This window comes from Sitophilus oryzae, unplaced genomic scaffold (genome assembly GCF_002938485.1).
Source record: "Sitophilus oryzae breed Bouriz unplaced genomic scaffold, Soryzae_2.0 scaffold_1717_pilon_pilon, whole genome shotgun sequence".
NCBI classification, from domain to species: Eukaryota; Metazoa; Arthropoda; class Insecta; order Coleoptera; family Curculionidae; genus Sitophilus; species Sitophilus oryzae.
The window spans coordinates 917403-938717 of record NW_022146410.1 but is presented as its reverse complement, the minus strand read 5'-3'; the positions used below and the strand labels follow the sequence as shown (position 1 = coordinate 938717).

General features: G+C 30.4%; 1 protein-coding gene across 2 annotated transcripts in view; it reads right to left on the bottom strand.

Moving 5' to 3' along the window:
* Positions 1–20112, bottom strand: part of LOC115881359 (DNA polymerase zeta catalytic subunit) — a 29775-nt gene extending 9663 nt beyond the window's left edge. For both annotated transcript variants that reach the window (XM_030898805.1, XM_030898806.1), the window contains exons 1-7: positions 19817–20112; positions 19576–19762; positions 18755–19520; positions 15301–15621; positions 13936–14323; positions 144–398; positions 43–79 (exon numbers count right to left, since the gene is read on the bottom strand). In XM_030898805.1, coding sequence (XP_030754665.1) covers positions 43–79; positions 144–398; positions 13936–14323; positions 15301–15621; positions 18755–19520; positions 19576–19762; positions 19817–19955 — 2093 coding nt within the window. In that variant the 5' untranslated portion in view covers positions 19956–20112. The remainder of the gene's footprint in view (positions 1–42; positions 80–143; positions 399–13935; positions 14324–15300; positions 15622–18754; positions 19521–19575; positions 19763–19816) is intronic.
* Between the last annotated feature and the right edge of the window lie 1203 nt (positions 20113–21315).

The window sequence follows — 21315 nt, the reverse complement described above, 5'->3', positions numbered from 1 at the left end:
AAAGTTACAGGGATAGTAAAATAATATAAAAGACTAACTTACTTTATGTATTCTTCGTTTATCGTGTCCAGCTGCTTTGCTAATAAAAAAACAATGATTTTAATAAAATTGAATTTCATGAATATTTCTTATAACTAACTAACCTAAAGGTAATGATTTTTCTGCAGTTCTTGGAGACTTCTTTGCCGATATTTTTAAAGGGGCATATCCTGTAGAACTTTTATTCTTTTTGATTCTTTTTTTCTTATTTAATAATGGTTCGTCATCTGAAGAGGAATCATCAGCAGCACCATCACAATTTATGTAGACATTCTGACATTTCTCAATAGATGCATATGTATTGTTTTTGCAAGAGTCATTCAAACAAGTTTCAGATTCTTTATAACTAGATATTTTATCTAAAATAAAACATGTAACTGTATCTATGTATCTAGACCCTGACAATAACTATAAAAATTATGCCACAAAAATAAGCAGATTTTTAGTTAAGAATAGTAAATAAAAGATTAGTAAAATATAGTATTGTGTTATTTTTTATAGCTATAATATAACAACGGAATAATGTAACAACGGAATCGTTGCACTAATCGCCATTTAGTTGGTTTGTCTAGAACTGGAAATTATATTCAACTGTTTTTTAATGGAAAAATTATATTTTATTTTTTATTGCACTGTATAACATATTTAAAAATTTACTTATTTTTATTCGTATTATTTTTGTAACTGGAAGTATCAGTATTGATAGAAAATAATATAAAAAATGCTATACTTTATATTTATACAGGGTGTTCCTTAATAACATGGTAATACTCGTATTTAAGGGGGCGATTCTTGGACCTATTCTCAAAAGAAAATTATCTGAATATATGTCCTAAACATCTTAACTTTTGAGATACAGGGTGGTGTAATTAAAAAAAATCATAACACTGATATTATACCTAGATATCTTTACAACATTTGATACATATCTTCTATGCATAAAAATGATTTTTTATGTACAGGGTGGGTCAAATTCGATGCTTTTAAATGGAAACACCCTTTTCTATAGAAGATAGACGAAAACTAATATCGGTGTCTGGAGCTCAATTTTTATCAAAAACATGATGGTGAAAACCCCGCATCAATATCTGTTAGCGTTTCGGAGTTACGGGGTGTTTTTCAAAAATGTGCATTTTTTACAAACCGCTGTAACTTTTTTGCTATTGAAAATTTTGTATTTCTATGAAAACATTTCCAAAGCACCTTTTTACGTAGAATTTAATGTTTTAAGTGAAATTTTTTTTAAATTAATATTTTAAGAGTTATCAATAGAAAAATTGTTTTTTTATTTGGGACACCCTCTATATTTTTAATTATCAGAAAAGAGTTTAAAATTACATTTCCAAAAATATAGCACACTTGATATTTTGTTATAATCCCCTTCGAAATGCAGAATTTTTAAAAGTTCGCCACTTTTAACTAGTAGGCTTTGGACCCCTTATTGATGATATGCCCTTAATGGAACTAGAAAACATTCAAGAATAATTGAATAGCTAACCAAGATCCCAGCCGTAGGCCGTCGAGGCCGCCTGACTTAGTGCCCATGGATCTAATAGTATGGATATATTTGCTGAAGAATAAAGGTTCCTTATTCTTCCGTATAATCTAGACAAGAATTAGAAATACTTAGCAGTTATGAGAGGGTATCTTTCACCCCCAATGAATTAATGAATTCCGCGAGAAATATCCAAAAACTGCCCCGTCTGTTCATAACAGAAGACGGTCGATATGTCGAACACCTGTAGCAAAATCTCATGTCTTGGTTTAAAAAAAATAATCCCCTTCGAAATACAGAATTTTTAAAAGTTCGCCACTTTTAACTAGTATGCTTTGGACCCCTTATTGATGATATGCCCTTAATGGAACTCGAAAACATATTTTTCCAGCAAGACGACGCACCGCCTGTGAACGCTGAAGTTATCAGCAAATTTTTGCAGCCAATTTCAAGAATAATTGAATAGCTAACCAAGATCCCAGCCGTAGGCCGTCGAGGCCGCCTGACTTAGTGCCCATGGATCTAATCCTATGGATATATTTGCTGAAAAGTAAAGGTTCCTTATTCTTCCGTATAATCTAGACAAGAATTAGAAATACTTAGCAGTTATGAAAGGGTATCTTTCACCCCCAATAAATTAATGAATTTCGCGAGAAATATCCAAAAACTGCCCCGTCTGTCCATAACAGAAGACGGTCGATATGTCGAAAACCTGTAGCAAAATCTCATGTCTTGGTTTGCTATTTATTTTTATTGTTATTAGATATAGTTTAAATGTGTTGATGTTAGTTAAATATATTTTAAATTGTTCTAAATTCTGCATCTCTCATAGAAAATATTATTTTCGCTTTTGATGCTCACAGCATTGATGCTCACAGCTATATATTTTTTGCAATACAGCCGGTGTCGTTCAAAGCCTACTTATTTAAAGCGGACGAATTTTTATATACTCTATATCTCGAAGAGGAATCGAGCAAAATATCAAGTGTGTTATATTTTTGGAAAGGTAATTTTAAATTCTTTTCAATAAATTAATAATATACAGGGTGTCCCATATAAAAAATCAAATTTTCTGTTGATAATTCTTAAATTATTAATTTTAAAAAAATTATACTTAAACCATTAAATTCTACGTAAAAAGGTGCTTTGGAAATATTTTCATAAAAATACAAAATTTTCCATAGCAAAAAAGTTACAGCGATTTGTTAAAAATGTATATTTTTGAAAAATACCCCGTAACTCCGAAACGGTAACAGATATCGATATGCCGTTTTCACCATCATATTTTTGACAAAAATTGAGCTCCAGACACCGATATTAGTTTTTGTCTATCTCCTATAGAAAAGGGTGTTTCCATTTAAAAGCGTCGAATTTGACCCACCCTGTACCTACATTTTTTTGTTGTTGTATCTCTTAATTTAAATCCAGCCAATGCATGAAACGATCACACAACAATCACCGCATCAGCGCCTTGAGCCCTTAGTAAAATGACTTTAATTTTTTAAAGCAAAAATTACGAGTCGGACGAAAAAATCAAGAGATGAAAATTGTGTGGAAAAGAATGAAGATTTTAAAAATGTTTATTTAACGAGAAGCCAGTAGCGTACCATTTTTTCTTCAAAATTATTCAATGTAAAACACGTATGAATCCCACTGGTTAAAATAGACAAAAATTGTTTGTGTTTGTGTAGGCACATTAATGCATAGAAAACCTTTATCATGTTTCACAAAGATATCTATAATAGCTAATAGCATCAGAGTAATTATGAAAAAAGAGTTGTTTTAGAAAAACCCTGTACCTCAAAAGTTAAGATGTTGAGGGCATACATTCATATGAAGTGAACACCCTCTATAAAACATCAAAAATAATCATAATTAAAAAATACTAAAACTCATAATCATCTTACGGTAAAGAAAAAAGTAAAAATTACGTAATTTTAAAAGATGTGTTTTTTCATCTTGTGTTAAATGTTTAAAAAACCCTACATATTCTTTAGTTCTTTTATAATATTATGGAAATATACAAACATACAAAACCAAAACTTCTAAAAAATCTAAAATGTATACTTGAATGTATATTACTACTACTAAGACCAAGAAACAATAAAATTACGATCTACTTATATTAAAATAATGCAAGTCTAATTAAAATGTTATATGCGTATTTATGACTACTCTTCATAAAGAAAATCAAAAACATCCCCAATTAATAACAGATGAAATTAATAACGATGCACAATATATAACAAAATTTTTATTTGTAGATGTAAAGTGAAACGCAAAATGATTTAGTTTTAAGTACCTCCACCAATAACATGATAAAACCAGTTAATTATACACTAGGTATATACACTGAACACCTATAGTACCTTACCAACTCCCATGTCAATGTACAGATGAGTCTGCATCAAAAAACACAAGATGGATCATGCCATGCAATTAAAAGTTGTGCTTTGAGAACATCGATCGAGAAAATGGTGTGTAAATAAGACAATCTAACTTTTTTTAGTAAATTTAGGTGAGACGCATACTCTTTTTTATCCATTGAATGTAACTTTATATGTCATAATTCAAACCGTACTGTTCAATCTGGAAATACTTATCCAGGCATTGGAAATGTGTCAGAAAGTTTAAGGATTTGAAAGAGATTTGTATCAATTAATATTATTAATGGTTTTGGTAGAAATATCAAAATTGGCATGTGCTTGTTAAAAGTAACTATTAAACAAATAATAAAACAAATATAACAACAAATTTAAAAGATAAGACATGAAAAAGTCTGCATCGCACATTTTTGTATTCTTTTGTATTGTTTTTAAAGTAATTTCAGTATGAAAGTATAAAAAATATATATTTTTTTAATCTCTGTAATTTTAAACATACAAAAATCTCTAAATTTTGTACTAAACATACAAAGTGTTATTCTCTGAGAATATGACAAAACATAAATATGCCTCAAGAACTTCATAATACAACTCATTTACATCGAGCTTTCATTTTATGAAGCTTCAGAAAAATAAGTACACCTAAAGGAACTCTAAAATACTTATACAAAAATTTCATTTTTGTTTATAACTTAAATATACTAAGATATAAACTTTAAGGTTTAAAGCGGTGTTATATATTATGACTACCAATGGTTATTTATATGACAACGCGCATCTGTGTTTACTTATTTCTCTGAAGATCATCTTTATACAGGGCGTCCCAAGAATAAGTGCAAGTATTTTAACTGGTAGTATAGTACGACTCCAGAAACACGGCCATGAGGTTTTCTGCGAAAAAAAATATTGGAAATTTTATATTTTTCTTGACATTTTCCGGAAAATATTGAAAAACTTTTGAGTGCCGCTTGTTCAGTGTCCGGAAATGTTTTATATTGCTTTGAGAGAATGCAGTGTTGTCACCTCCTACGTTATCCGCATTCTGTATAAGTTATAAGTTCACATTTTTAAATTTCTACAAAAAATACTTGTAGATTACTAGTGGTTTAGTATTAGTATCTACAACGTATACTATTTTAAATACAGTTTCGTAAACTGAAATAATGAAACTTAAAATAATGAACAATTATATACGTAAAACAATTCTACATAAATACAACTTATGATCTAAATATTCCGAGATCGGCATTCCAGCAAGACTCAAAGTCTTCTACCACCGATGAATCCAATGATACTGAACATAAACTGAATAAATCAAATATTTTTTCACCTTCTTTCCGAATTTCTTGAATCAGCGCCCTCTATTAGATATGTAAATAGTCGTAATTGACGTTTGTCCTACATTTAAAAACCCCAGCTGATGTAAATCAGCTGATCTGTTTAGCTGATGAATTTTAGGTTATCAAATTCATTTGATATTTTACTCAAAACAGTAAACCTCTGACAAAACTTAAAAATAGGCAAATGTAAGGTAAACTTGTAAAAATAATTTTATTATTCAAATAGAATTATCAATTATTTTGGTGTTTATTCACAAAAACAAGATTGTGAGATAGCAAAACAGAGGAGTTTAAATTCTCAAAAAAATAACCCTAGATAATTTAGATAGCAAATTTATGTATTTTGTGCCAAATACACGTGGGTATTTTAATGTAGTGCTGTCAAGAATCGCAATGAAATGAAGTGTTGTCAAAGTAAGTTAAGTTTTTTACTTTTAATCTTAATTTTCCAAGTAGTTTTTAATCTTTCTAGTCGATGTATTAACACTGGGCGTCGAACAAGCTAAAATCCGGGTAATTGCTTGGTATTTGAGGCTGATTATCGATTCCTGCCGGCGGCTCTCAAAATGTTACCATTATCTTTTTTAATTTTCAAAGTTAAATCACTCGGTTATTATCAATTTATTTTTAAAATGGCAAAGAGAAAATATGTTTCTTTTGGCCAGATCTACCACCCCTTAAAATACTTGCACTTCTGGACACCCTGTATAATAAACATAATGATTGTTTTAACAAAATACAAAATAAATAACAACTGATTTCATCAGAAGAAAACAAATTAAAAAATATAAAGTTAGAAAAACAAATTAAGAAAATAAGGTTTAAATAATAACATTTTCTAATATTTTTGTAAAATATAACACGTAAAATAAATAATATAATCACTTTTAAATATTTAGAAAAATAATTTGCTAATTCTTAATACAATTTAAAGCTTAATCTCAGTAACTTTGGTTTGGCTACAACTCTATACTTTTTCAAGAACCTTAATTATTAAATAATTGATTTTTTAATTAAAATCATTATATTTCCTTATGGTTTTTCCTATATCCTTTTTATCTTTCAGGCAATTGACTTTATTCAAAATTTCTAATCTTTCATCTAACGATTTAAATGTCTTTTTTTCTAAAGGGCAGATCTCCGTATCTTTTAGGAATTTCAAATGAGCTTTGTAATTTTTATTAGCCCATGCAACTTCTTTAAAAAATATTTTTTCTGTAGCTTTAGTGAAGACTTTGTTATCAGGTTTAATTAAATTTTCTTTGGAATTTTCAAGTTTTACAGATATGTTCTCAGATTTAATATTTTTGACGTCTTTCCTACTTTTATTCCACATTGATTTAACTGTTAATATTCTACTTTTGAATATCAAGTTTCTTTTTAGCATGTCATCGAGTATTTTAATGTTTTTGAAATGTTCAGGCTGATATGCGGTACAAATAAATTTTGTTTCTTCCTCAGATAAATTAGAAGGTACCTCAATAACATCGGGGGTATCCCTTCCACCATAATAAAACAAGAAATTTTGATCATCAGGATATTTTAGGGTTAGATGAAGGTTGTAAGCAGTGTAATTCTGAGTGAGTAATGCAATATTAGAAATGGTTGTGTTGCTAGTGCGGTGATAGTGAGAATTTTCTGAAAATTAATAAAACTGAGATTTATGTACAACAGTAAGGAAACTAGGATGTTGAAAACTGATTCTGTAGGACTATCGCTACTAAACCAAACATTTAACGAGCAAGATGTCTGCTTCCTTTTAGAAAAAAGAGTAAGTAGTAAAAATAAGCGATAAAAAAGTGTAAATATACATTTATCGGAGGGCATATACAAAATATTGTAAACGTTTATAAGCAGTATGCGTGTTTGATGTGTACCGCGTGTCCCATTAAGAATAGCTCTCGGCTGTATCTTGGAAAGTACTAGCCGCAGAGTTTGCGGAAAAAAATATTTGTAACTAATGAAATCATGAGAAATTGCTGGAAATTATTTTCAAGTTTGTAGGACGGCCGCTAGAGGGCGTAACTGCTATGGAAAATAACAAAATGGAATTTTTAAGAAATTTTGCCTAGATACGATGTATTATAAATAATAGCTTCATAATCTTCAGTAAATTTTGGATCTTTTTGTTAGAACCATTTTCCCCTATCTGCTAAAATAAAGTGATGGGGGAGGTTAGATCTGTTTTTATTTAAATATTAATAACTCCGGACTGGATGATCGGAATTCAATAAGCGAGGGCTCGCTTAAAAGAATGTTTCTTACTCTATATTGCACCATATAAACAATAATAATAAGCGCTTGAACGTAGACGCTAGGGGGCGTTGTCTTACAATTTAACAAACATTGCGCGTTTTTTCAAAAAAATTAAATACGATAGTATATATAATTTTAGCTGATGGTAAAGAGTAATAAAAGCTTAACAAGTCAGCGAAAATCGCATCTTGATATCTTTTTTCAAACCAAAGTTATTAGCAAAATTATAATAAGTACGAAAATATAAGCCCTTAATTACCGTATTTTTCTAACACGATATCACTAGCCCTCTTGATTATGACCACTCTAATAAAAAATAATATAAAAAAAATATATCAAAATATCGACAACGGACCAGAAAACCATAATGCTAGGTGTATTAATATCTAATAATTAAGATACCAATGATTGTGGACAAGAAACGACACCTCAGCGAATTCATGGTAAGCTTTGGAAAAAAGTTGCTTTTAAACGGATAGTTTAAACATCAAAATATTATTATATCAACATATTGATAGTCTCAGCAGCCTTTTTTTATCTTTTGATTGCTTTTCTAAAAATGCCTTTCTTCAACAGAGAAAAAACGCTGCTAAGACTATCAAAATGTTGATCTAATAACACTTTGACGTTTATACTATTACGTCAAAAGCAACTTTTTTCCAAAGCATGACTGCACTGAGGCGTCGTTTCTTTTTAACTGTCATTGATATCTTAATTATTAGATATTAATAGATATGGTGTTATGGTATTCTGGTATATTGTCGATTTTAGAATAATCTAATCATTTCTATCTTATTTTTTGTCAGAATGTTCATAATCATGAGGGCTAGTAATACCGTGTTAGCAAAATAAGGCAATTAAGGGCTTTTTTTTTGGTATTTATTATAATTTTGCTAATAACTTTGGGTTGAAAAAAGATATCAAGATGCGGTTTTCGCTGACTTGTTAAGCTTTTATTACTCTTTACTATCAGTTAAAATTACGTATACTATCGCATTTAATTTTTTTGAAAAAACACGCAAAAAACACGCAAACACGTTAAATTGTAAGACAACGCCCCCTAGCGTCTACGTTCAAAGGCTTATTACTATTGTTTATATGGTAGAACATAGAGTAAGAAACGCTCTTTTAAACGAGCCCTCGCTTGTTGGATTCCGATCATCCAGTCCGGAGTTATTAATATTTAAATAAAAACAGATCTAATCTCCTCCCACCACTTTATTTTGGTAGATAGGGGAAAATGGCTCTAACAAAAAATATTCAAAATTTACTGATGATTATGAATCTCTTACTTATAGTACACCTTATCTAGACAAAATTGTGTAAAAACTCCAATTTCTTATTTTTTGTTGCAGTTGCGCCCCCTAGCGGTCGATCTACAAATGTAAGAATAATTTCCAGGAATTTCTCATAGCCTCTTTAGTTATAAATATTTTTTTCGGCAGGCTCTACGGCTAATACATTCCGAGATACAGCCGAGAGCTGTTCTTAGTGGGACACCCTGTACAATCCTTCCCTATAAAGTGATATAATTCCCTATAATTGATATAATGAAATACATGTTTTGGTCTCGTAAGTTCATAAAAACGAATCACATCTTTAGATAGGAACTACAGGAAATAAGAAATAGGTACCCATCTTATCCGATAGTAAAGCAGCCTTAAGACCCATCAACTTAGTTACCATCAACTCAAAGTTGGTCAAAGAAAGCCTAGAGAAGCTTAGACAAAGAAAATAAAGTTTTCCTACTCTGGATGGCCAGTCTACCAAGGGATAAAAGGCAATGAAAAATCAAACTATCTAGCTAGAAAAGGAGCTACGAACTGGACCAGAACCGCTTTGTTTTCCAAGTGGAAACCAACTTAAGGTGCAACCCAAAAACCTGGAAGACTCTATCCGTAACCTGGAATGGCAATCCTCTAACGGTTTAAGACACTAGAAGATTTTCCTTGATTTAAGTAAGAAAAATCTTCGGATTGTCACGGAGTTTTTAACAGGAAACTGGCTCCTCAACGCACATCACAGTAGATTGAAGCTAAGAAACAATGGCGAGTGCAGATACTGGAGGCAGGGGGGGATGGGAAAAAAACCAGAACACCTCATCACTGACTGCGCCGTGAAGACAACCATTCGTACCATAAACTTTGGTACGGCTAATGTCGGAGATGGAGAGCTGGTCTCTGTGGAGCCGTCTCAGATACTGGCTTTTGTGAAAGCCCTGAGACTTATGATGAGTTATAACTCGTTGGAGAAATAAAGGGGAACACACAATAGATCTGTAAGGTCGCGGTGATTAACCCTCCTCCTAAACATTCTACATTCCGATGAGCAAATGCAAGGTCTTGCAATTAATAAGTAGTCTTCATGTCTTGGTCTTGCTACAAGACTTTTGCAGAAACGACTTTTTAAAAAAAGAAATTATTAGTCGGAAAACGCCATTTGTAATAGAATTAAATAATAATTGAAAAAATAAGTAATTTCTTGTATCACACAAATGTAGAAAAAATGCAAGACCGCAATAGTCTTGCATGCTTGGTCTTGGTCTTGTCAATGCCTTGCACTGGTCGGTCTTGGTCTTGCAGCTTAAACGCTAGTCTTGGTCTTGCCTCTTGTGCAAGACCAAGACTAGTCTCGCTCATCACTATTCAAATTTCTGTTAAATTTCTTTAAAATCGATATTGCCATTAAATACTTCCAATTTTAGCTTAAATAGACATTAAAATTCGGGACAAATGAACGTTTTTAACAGTTGCTTGGGGACATCTGGACAACAACTCCAAATTCGAGACAATCCCGAAAATTTGGCACGACTGGCAACCCTACGTTAGACCATGTGATTGGATGATTGCTTTCGTGCTGTTATTCCATGGCAAGAGTGTAAAATCTATTGACACACACTGCTCATTCACGCCGGTTTGAGGCCGGATGAGATCGAATATCTCGTGAGTAAGAGTCGATTTAGGCACTCGCCAAGTCGGTAGGCAATGGACAATATGGCCGAGGACCCGGGTTCGGATTCCGCGTAAACAAAGTAGGCCCCGTCCAGATAAGCTTTAACAACAAAAATGAGACGTTAACTTAAGAATGCTTTATTTTTTATCTAATTTTTATTGTTGGCGATCCAATAATATATGTGTTTTTTTTAATTGGATTTAGAGGGGAGTGGTATATATCCCTTTTTTTCTTTTAAAACACATAACACACTTACATTTAAAAAAAAACATAACATCGATATTAGGTATAGAGAAATATCACGAGTTTCTTTTCTTTCACAGACAAGCAGTGCAGATATACCTACGTTGACCGTATATAGAGAGCAACTGATATATAGTACGTGTTTATACAGAGTTGCTCTCTGTATACGGTCAACGTAGGTATATCTGCACTGCTTGTCTGTAAAAAGAAAAAAAAAATTCCTGATATTTCTCTATACCTAATATCCTTGTATATGAATTTTTAAAGTAGCTCAACCTAAGATGTTTATGGACGTAAAGCACCAGATGGCGGGGCGTATTTCACAGTCTTTTACTACAGAAAAATATTTTTTGTTACTCTGAATTTTGAAGCGACCAATAAAAACAGAGAAAATAAAAATCGATAATTTTCGGACTGTGCCAATTGGTTACTAATCGACCAGATACTTTTTGTCTATTAGATATGCTATAAAAGCTGGTAATTATACAATTCGACCATTGTAAATACCCGACAAATTTCGAGGCCGATGCTTTTCACTGATAAGAAAAAAAATGTTTGTTTAGATAATTTTCGAGATATTTTTTCTTTCTGAATGCACATTTTTAAAGTATTTTATATTCTTTGTCCGCTTGATCTATTATACTGGTCGCATGTATCGAGGTTCTGTTTCTTCTAGTTTTAAAAAATGTTCTTATTTCTTTGTAGTTGTAGTGGTTGTAGTGTAAAATTAGATTAATTTTATTAAGTTTAATTATAATGTTTGGTGTAGAATACCAGAAATAGTTTAGTAGTGTTTTTGTAGTTTATTATTTTGCAGTTAAGTAGTAGGTGAAAGGATAATTTGGTTATTTTTTTCTTTTTGTTTGATTAATTAGTAAGTTTGATAATTTTTTCAGTGTAGAAGTGGTTGAAGTAGTGAAGAAGTAGTTGTGTAGTGTTTTTATAAGAGATTATATTAGTTTATTTTGTAGATGAGTAGTAGGTGAAGGTATTTGGGTATTTTTTCTTTTTGTTTTTCTTCTAATTGTAGTAATTCTATTAAGTATTGTGATAGATACACTATATCTTCCTTCAATTTCGTTGAAAAGTGCGTTATCATATAATTTTGGTTTTCTGGTAGTAGAATATACGAAGAAAAAATCTGATCAAATTTATTTTAAATTAAATTAATCGAGTTTTATTAATCAAATTAATCTAGTCAAATAATAATAATAGTTAGTTTCTAAATACTAAACAGGGTAAGTTTCCTACGATGTTCTCTATGGGTATCTCGGAAACTACTGGAGATAAGAGTCGGTTAAATGGGGAAAAAATTGCAGTTTTGTGGGGTCATAAATATGCGCCTTTCGGATTTTTCGGAGAAATTCAAGGCTTACTAGATATTTCGAAAAAAACAAATTTTGGCTATTTTAAAACTTTGTCTCTAATTTCATTATAATCTACCGTATGATCGAATAAAAACGGCGTCAACAATGGCTATGAAATGAAGATCGCGGTCATTTTATATCTATGTAAAATTATATGGGAAATATCATCGATCGTCATTTCATAGCCATCGCTGAAGCCGTTTTTATTCGATCATACGGTATTTTAGACAAAAACTTTTCAGATAAAAGTTGTAGATAATCACATACCTAATGAGTTTGTGTTTTCTCTTTTTTTTTTCTAAAGCCTGTCATTTTTGACATATGACACAAACATTATGTTTTTTTTAAATGGAAACCATAGTTGGCCATGACTTCATAAAAAGCGCCATTTTTTAAGCTTTTCAGCGATATAGGTATAATATGTTTTTTTCGAAAAATTACAAGTTATAGCCAATTCTTTTCTTTCTTGGCTAATTTCCATACCAATAATACCATGCCAATTAGTTGGCATCAAAAATGTAAAAAGTTTCATGTTTTCAAAAAAAATATCATAAAATTCGTAAAGCACTCAATTTAGAATAAAATAATCTAAGAATGAAATGATTCTTTTATAAACCTGCATTAAATCAAATTAAAATAGGTATGTAACTTTTTTTTAAATATTAATTAACAGCAACTAGCATTATCATAAATTATAAATAATGTACCAACATATCGAAATAATAATTTTTTTGTTAATACGGAATTCTTAAAATAACAGGCAAAAATAATCCACAATTTACAATAAAATAAAAGTTTCGTTTAAATTTCTTAATCAGCTGATCACTATTAAAGTTCGCAGAAATCCTGGGCTATATTATTACATTACTCTGAGGAAAATAACGAAAATAATCGATATTTTTGCCTCCGCCCCGAAAGGTTCACGATTTGTCCTCCAGTTGGCAGCACATTTTGTCTAGTCGGTTGGGCAACTTTAAGAATATATAAACAAGGCTAATATCGATGTTATGTTTTTTTTAAATGTAAGTGTGTTATGTGTTTTAAAAGAAAAAAAGGGATATATACCACTCCCCTCTATACCATCCGTGTATTAATGGGTATGACTAAGAAAGTCCAGATTTAAATTGTGCAAAGGACTTCTGTTGATTTCTTTCGATCCTAATCCTATTAAAAAAACACATTATTTATTGTTTATTCCTTAATTTAAGTATATATTTTAATTTTTTGTTACTAATCATGACAAATGGATGATAATTTCTAATTGATGTGCTTGGTTTAATAGCAATGTACCCAAAAATTCACTGAAATTAACCAACTAGAGTTTTTATTATAATACTATATACACAAAAAAGCATATGTACATTCATGTATTTACATCTATAGCCTATCCAACGGCAGAAAATTTTATTTCGATAGTTTACATCCAAAAAATGACTGAGAAAATTCAACCTACTTATGAATAATTATTTATACAGTATGTTCCCGGATTGTTGTTGTTTACGAGAGGAAAACCTTTTTTATTTTCATGTTTTTTCAACCACATTTTCATGTTTTTTTTAATAATTTTCTCTAAATAGGTATGTAAATTTGGACAAGTATAAATGCATGGGATTAAGCATTTTAGAAGAAGCAAAAATTTTTATGGAGAATGATTTTTTCTCAAAATATCAATAATAAAAAAGTTTTTCTCTTTGTAAAGGCAATCCCGCGACATACTGTATAATGACAGATAACAAAGGTCACTCTCATATATTCTTTAGTTGGACAGACTACAGTTAAACATTATTTAGGTATAAACAATCATGACTAAATCTTATGCATTAAAATCATTCAATAAAATAAAATAGGAAAAAACTTACCCAAAAACCGTTTTGCAGATGGTTTAACTATAAATTTTGGTTTTTTATAACTTGAATGAAACAACTTCTCCTTTTTAGAAATAATTTTTATAACACTGTTTAGTTTTCTTCGAGCATACATTTTATTAACCCTGAATGAAATAAGTTTCAAAGTTTTTTCAATACTATCTGTTGTGTTCCTTTTTTTCCTGATTTTGGCAGAAGGTGACGCTGTTAAACTTTTTGTTTTATCTAAATGTTCAATATTCACAAGTTCTTTTTGATAAGAAATATTGTGCTCAGAATTTTTTTTAGCTTTTGGTAAAAAATTCGGTACTAATTCTATTGGATTTTCAAAAATATCATCCAGTAAAGGCATTGATCTTTTTGCACATACATTTTTTGGATTCTATAAAAAAAGCATTGTAAATTAAAGTGAGTAAATTTAGTTATACAGGGTGTTTCAAAAAACATTTACCATCTTGCGTGCGGAGATCCCTGACGTAAAAAAATATTTATTTTTTATATCAACGCCAGATTCTGCTTTGTTTCATAGCTACTGGAGGTTATAGAGTCTTATTTTTTGTATTTATTATAATTTTCCTCCAAGTGTTTTTAGCGATTCGACGAAATTTCAATGGTAAAAGCACAGATTAGGTATCCTATAAGTATACAGATAAAAATCTTGTCCCTAATTCGTGGTACGAAAATTGTTTTTATGACGATGAGCAAACGAGTAAATTTTCTTGTGCGCAAAATAAACTCCCGTTTAAACAGCGTAATAACTGCGCTGGTCACAAGGCCGGTCAGGCGCTGTGCACCAAACCAACTTAGTGCGCGACTCCTAAAATTGGAACCACGAAAAAAAATGCTCTTGACGATAAGTTTATAATCTGTATAATCTGTGGTAAAAGTTACTATAAGTGCGACATATTTGAATGCTAAAAAAGTGTAGACAGATTCGCCAGGTACGTGCATATAGGTTATAACTGGAATATTTTTCTAAAAAATTCATGTGCCCCACTGACTTTCTTGCCTTGAAAAATTGTGAAATTTTTTTTAATGGGGTCCACAAAGATGCAACGATGTTTTTTTAAGAGAAAAAAGTTGAATTTTTAACTGATTAATTTAAAATATAATATAAAAATATCTAGAAAATAACAATTGGAAGTCAGTGGCGCACATTTTTTTCTAGTTATTTTCAATAATGTATACCCTGAAGTTAATTATTTTCATTCAAGTAGGCCTAAATTAGGTCATTATTACTAGAAATAACATTAACAAATTTGAAGAAAGTCTACTATAGAGTATTTAATTTAAGATAATTAACACCCTGTATATTTTGTTATTTTGGGTCACCTTGTATAAGTAATATGAAATATATACCTGTTTTGGTAATTGTGATTTGAGGTTTTCTATTTTCTTACATCTTGATCTAGTCATTACACCTGAATACTGATAAAACTCATTATCCGATAGATCATATTGTCCATCAATTTGTGGGATTAATGTTGTATTAAAAATATCTTCAATATCATCAGTATGTCCACTATTAGCGTTTGCACTAACAACTATTTTTTGTGGTGTAGTCATTGAGCCTAAAGGCATACTCAAATCTAAAATGTCCTCGTTAGATTCATCTGACTGGTCAGCATCTTTAATAGTTTGTGACAAGATGCTGTCTTCTTCCAGTTCTTTTTTATTTTCCTTCAATTGAAAAAAGAAAATGAACTTCCAATGTTCCAAATATAATCATCAATAATATTCGGTATACTACATGCAGAAATGAATAGTGTATACTGTATACTCGACGCCTTAGATCAGTTGGGATAGACATTCTATATGATAGCGTTTGTTTATAAAATTAAAATTATTTTGTGTGTTTTAGTATGATTACATTATATAGGGTTAGTTGGGGTAATGGTAAAGGATTTTAACAAAAGTAATTTTAACAAGGTATAACTTTGAAACTTTGACGTTTGAACTGAAAATTCTAAAAGGGTATATTTTAAGACAATTTACTTAATAGGAGCTTTGATGGACAGCTAGAAATTTGCAATAGGTTCCAAAAAAACCCTGTTTACATTTACCCCATAGGAAAATCAGATATTGTCCTATTTTGCGGTAAATGTAAACATATTTTTTAAACGGGGTAATAATGAACCAAAAACTATACAAGTTTGTTTTTTTTTAGTTGGGTTATGTTTATCAATGTGTTTAATTGTTTAAAATTTTCCCCTTGGAGACAAAATAAAACATTTTGTTATGTTATAAAGACAAATTCTTTGGACAAATTATTTATTACTGTTTCATCAAAAGTGTACAAAAAATATTAAGGTTTCTCAAAAACATTCCACTATCTTTCCCGAAAACGAATATCGTCGGTGAAACGTGATAACTGCTAACTCCATTATTCCTAATTTTACAGGAGAGCAAAAAAACGGTACAAAAAAATATGTACAGATGTGGGAAGTATTTTTATGCGTTAATATGATAAAAAGATAAGAATTTTATTGGCTGGGGAACAATAAAACTCAATATTTCGTGTTACGTCATTTTTTTCCGACACAATAGGGAGATAGCAGATATTCGTCTTGCAGAAATAAGAAATAAAAATATACTTCTCGAGATAGCAACCTTTATTGTTTGAAATTTTGAAAGTGGAAATGAATATTACCCAAACAGATTTATAAATAACCAATTAAATTAAAAAATATGATATTCATAACCATATATTTATAATATCGTCGGTCTAGAAGCAAAACATACAAGTCCAAAAACGAATAAATTTTTAATGAAAATTTTAAAATTTTTTGCATTTTTAAAGAACTGAAGTAGCAGAATTTTGGACTTAATGAATATGAAAATAATTTAAAAATTAAACTTATAATTCTTAGAAGATATGGTAGAATCCTTCCATGCTTATCCTAATTTTTATACAACGGTAGTAGACCGAGCTTGGAAGACAGTGCGTGATTTTATTAAATTTTTATTACTTTTCTCCTTATTTTTTTAATTTTTATAAAAATTATGTGTCATTTACGTGAAAAGACGTTGAAAAAAATAAAAATTATTAGGTATTATGGAAATTCTTGTACAAGTAAGTAATGTTATTTAAACTATTTATAGCACGCCGATGAATTGCTCGTATATAGAGAATTTCGTTTTTCCTCTTACCCTTTACGGATACCCCGTATTTACAGAACGGATCGACGCAGGGTCGAACTGGCCATATTATATAACTATTAGGGGGGGCCCTTTAGAGTTCATTAATAATTAATGAGAATTAAGAAGAATTATTATTCTCATATAACAATATTTGCTTTTGCATTGCATTATGGAATTTGCATTGCATTGGTTTACCTTGCATTAGAGAAGTTCCCTGATTTCTATACAGGGTGAGTGTTAAATAAGTGCAAATATGTGCAGGGCTGGCAAATCTCGATAAAAGAAACATAATATTTTCTCTTTACGGGTTTTTCAAATAAATCCAAAACAACCGAGTTATTTCACTTTTAAAATTTCCAATTTTTTGCAATAATTTTGAGAATCATTGGATTTTCTTTCTTGTAAATTTAATCTACTACCTATGTTACCATATGATAAACAAAGTATGTTTTTAAACTAAAAATTAAAAAAAAAATCCCAATTTTTTTTTTAAATTCCAAATTTTCAAAAAAAAATTTCGCCCAAAAAATCTCATAATCGTGTTTCTTGGGTCGAAATATACTATCCTAAAAATATTTGCACTTATTTAAGACTCACCCTGCATATAATAGGGAAAAATTGACCAAAACATAAGGCGAAAAAATACGCCAAAAAAAACACACTAGCCCCTCCTTACATTGCCACCCAGGCCCCTTTGGCCTAGTGCGACCCTGGATCGACGTACTGTATTGTACTGTACTAAAAAAACATACGACTAAGAATCTGTGTGTTTGCTTTAGCGTGATCGTAACGAAAATTACGGAGATAGCAGCATTTCGGTGGCTATTTCAGATCACTAGGAGTTAGCAGATATTATTGAGTTGAAATAAAAAATTTTCTTTAATGGGAAAAAATATGTTTGCTTTCCCTACTTATAGAGTATTTTTTTCTCTTTCTAATGGTATAAAAAAACTTATTAACGTAAAAAATGGAGCTAGCAGGTTATCACGTTTCACTGACGATAAATATGTTATATTCCTTCCTATAAACCTAACCAATGCATTTTTAACGTTTCTCTTTTTTTGGTTTTTTTCATATCTGTCTTGGAGCATATCAGTGTTAACACACGTTTACTATTATCCCAAAATCAAGTTTACAATTACCCCACAATCCTATTTTACTGGGGCATTTGTAAAGACCTCTATACTTCATTTCCCCTAAAAGTTAATCTCAAATTGTAACATGCATTTTACTAATACAACACTAAATGAGACCACTATGTATATAAATTATCTTAACTTATTCACAAATTGAAATTTTTAAACAAAATTTCGCTAAGGTATAAAACCTTTTACAAGTTTTAAAGCAGCTCTCCAAAAAAAAATGTTTTTGCACAATAAACAAATAGTACTAGAAACTCATTTAATTGAGTCAATACACATCAAAGATGTGGGCGCCACTGTAGCCAGTCGACTTGTTCCCTACCAGCCAAATTCAAAAGTTATTGGACCTGTTTACAATTGCCCCTGTTTACCATTCCCCCAACTAGCTCTATATTATTTAGTATACCACAGTAAAAAAAAAGATCGCCCAGATTACATCATTTATACCATGTGATGTCCCAAATGCGCTAAAGCATACTAGTTAAATGTAAATCATAAATATGATTAAAAAATAATTTAACATAATTTACCTTCTCTTCTGCTAACTCTTCTAGTAACAATAAAAACTTTTGAGCATCTTCATCTATTGTTGCATTTTCAGGCTTAAGAGTAGTGTCCAAAATACTCTGTGACTGACAAAAGGTATCATCCAAAGATAGCTCTAATGAAGATGGTGTGTGAAGATCAACAATCGAAGCATTTTGTAAAGAAACACTTGCTGGAGTCTCAGCAGGATATACTGACATGTCTAAATCTGCCTGAGCAGTTTCATTGTCTGTGGATGAAATTGCTAATCTTTCTAAAAGGGCTTGTTTGAAAATAAGGTGACTTTTTGTTGGAGTGAATTTCATGTTTTTTAGTTCCAAAAATTCACCCAATTGAGAGCTTTGATTTTTATTTCTCAATCTTTGTTTTTCGTCTTCCCATAGGGCTGCGATACCAGGATTAGCTGCTAATTTGCCACTAATAATATCTTGTTGGTTGAGTATATGACCAGCATTAATATCTCCTTCCAACTCACATAAAGTTATTTTTTCTATATTTTCAACGGAGTAAAGCTCTTCACTAGTAGTCCCTCTATATTTAATATCAGAAATTATCATTTTACTCATTCCATGAAGATTATAATCAATCATAAACTGAAGAGTGAAATTAATATGTGCTTCGTGAGGTTGAAATATTCTATCCAAAACATTCCTGTTTATAAGCAGATTACTTATTGTTGAAACTAACGATGGGTTATACAAATATATTTTAAAAAACTGATGTTTCTTTTGATGATATCCATACATTGGTCTACAATATTATACAGTAATATTTAATTATATTTAAATTAACTTACTGTCTTTACATGCCAGAGACTAAACTTATTTTATATACATATTGCATAGATGAATTTGCTTGATTCAAAGACACATTCACAGCCCTATCAATGCTTGAAGCTAATTGATACATAAGACTATCTACATTACCTACACCATCGTATGGAATATATAAGTAAGGAAAAACTCCGTGTATGTGTAAACAAATTTTCTGTCCTAAAAATGATACAGGAATGTATTGTGAAATATTACTAAATGAGAGATATTTACCAATTTCATTGGATCCAAAGCACCTTAAAATGGGTACCTGACTTACAGAAGAGCCTCGGAATTCTGAATAAGTTACATCCAAACCAGGAATAGGAGGAGACATGTAATAATCTATTACAACTATTCTTACCGATACCATTTTAAAAATAGCTAGGAATTTTAATATAAGAAAAAAGAGATATTTATAGCTTACGTTTCATATAAAATAAAGCGATAGATCTGTATAAAAACATTTTAAAATTATTTAAACCAAAAGTAAATAAAGATCGGCATTTTAAAACTAAAAAAAAACAACATTAAAAGTTTGGTTAGGTTTTTAGATTTTATCAGAGAATCAGAGATATAGAGATTTTTCTTATTTCTCTGGTTTTTGTTCAGGCAACTAGTAAAACAATTAACAATTAACAAACTATAAAGCAAATTTAAAAATTATTGTTTATTGATAGCAATCATTTTAATTTAAATTACTGGAATTACCAATCCAATTTATGTAAGTAGCTCCTGGAATTCATAATAAAATTAAAAACCTGTGGTTCATGATCTTATGGTGTTTAATCGCAAGACAAGCGTCTAGATTGTTTAATAAAAATAAACAAAACATTCAACAATCGTACGGTCGAGGTTAATGCATGTTCTTATAACATTGGGATTCACAATTAGATACGTGAACAGAAATACAGAGTTTTTTAATTATTCAATAATTGTCCGTAAAAAAGCACAATGATCGGTATTACTTGCAATTATTTAATACATATTCAAGACAATTTAGATAGAAAAAATTTACAGATATTATTAAAAACAAAATTAGATGATGTTTATGCTCTATATATTTGAAATAAATTATAAACACTTAACAAGATTCTTGGGTAGTAACAAACCGATCATCATTAGCGTAACCAGCAATTTATCCTGGGGTGTGACTGGGGGGGGGGGGTTGAGCCCAGGGGGGCCTAGTGCTTTTGTTTTTTAAAAATGAAAAATAATTTTAAAAAACACATTTTTTAAATAGAACGTTTTACGTTTATCTGAATTTCTCTATCAATAAATTTCATAGACTTGGTTATCAAACCGTGTTCCCGTAGATTACTTAAATATCTACAAATTTTCTAAAAGAATAAAATTTAAAACATTTTTTGAACACAACAAAATAATATTAACTAAACAAAACTAGAAAATGTCATTTTGACTGCATCACAAGCAAATAAAAATTAATACGTAGTCAAGAGTCATAATTGAGGATTTCTCTGGGGGGTGCCCAGCAGAACCTAAGGGGGCCCGGCACCCCCAGGTTCCCCTGTAGTTACGCCAATGCCGATCATACGCATATGAATGATAAATCACGGTAATTTTTTTAATTTTATTTGCAATTAAAATAAGTTATTATGCATGAATTGATTAAATATTATTGTTTTTCTCTGGATTATCGTTTCTTAGTATTCCCGTCATATCTAATTAGTAAATATGGCACTACATATGTAAATGTGATAATGGTACCTATA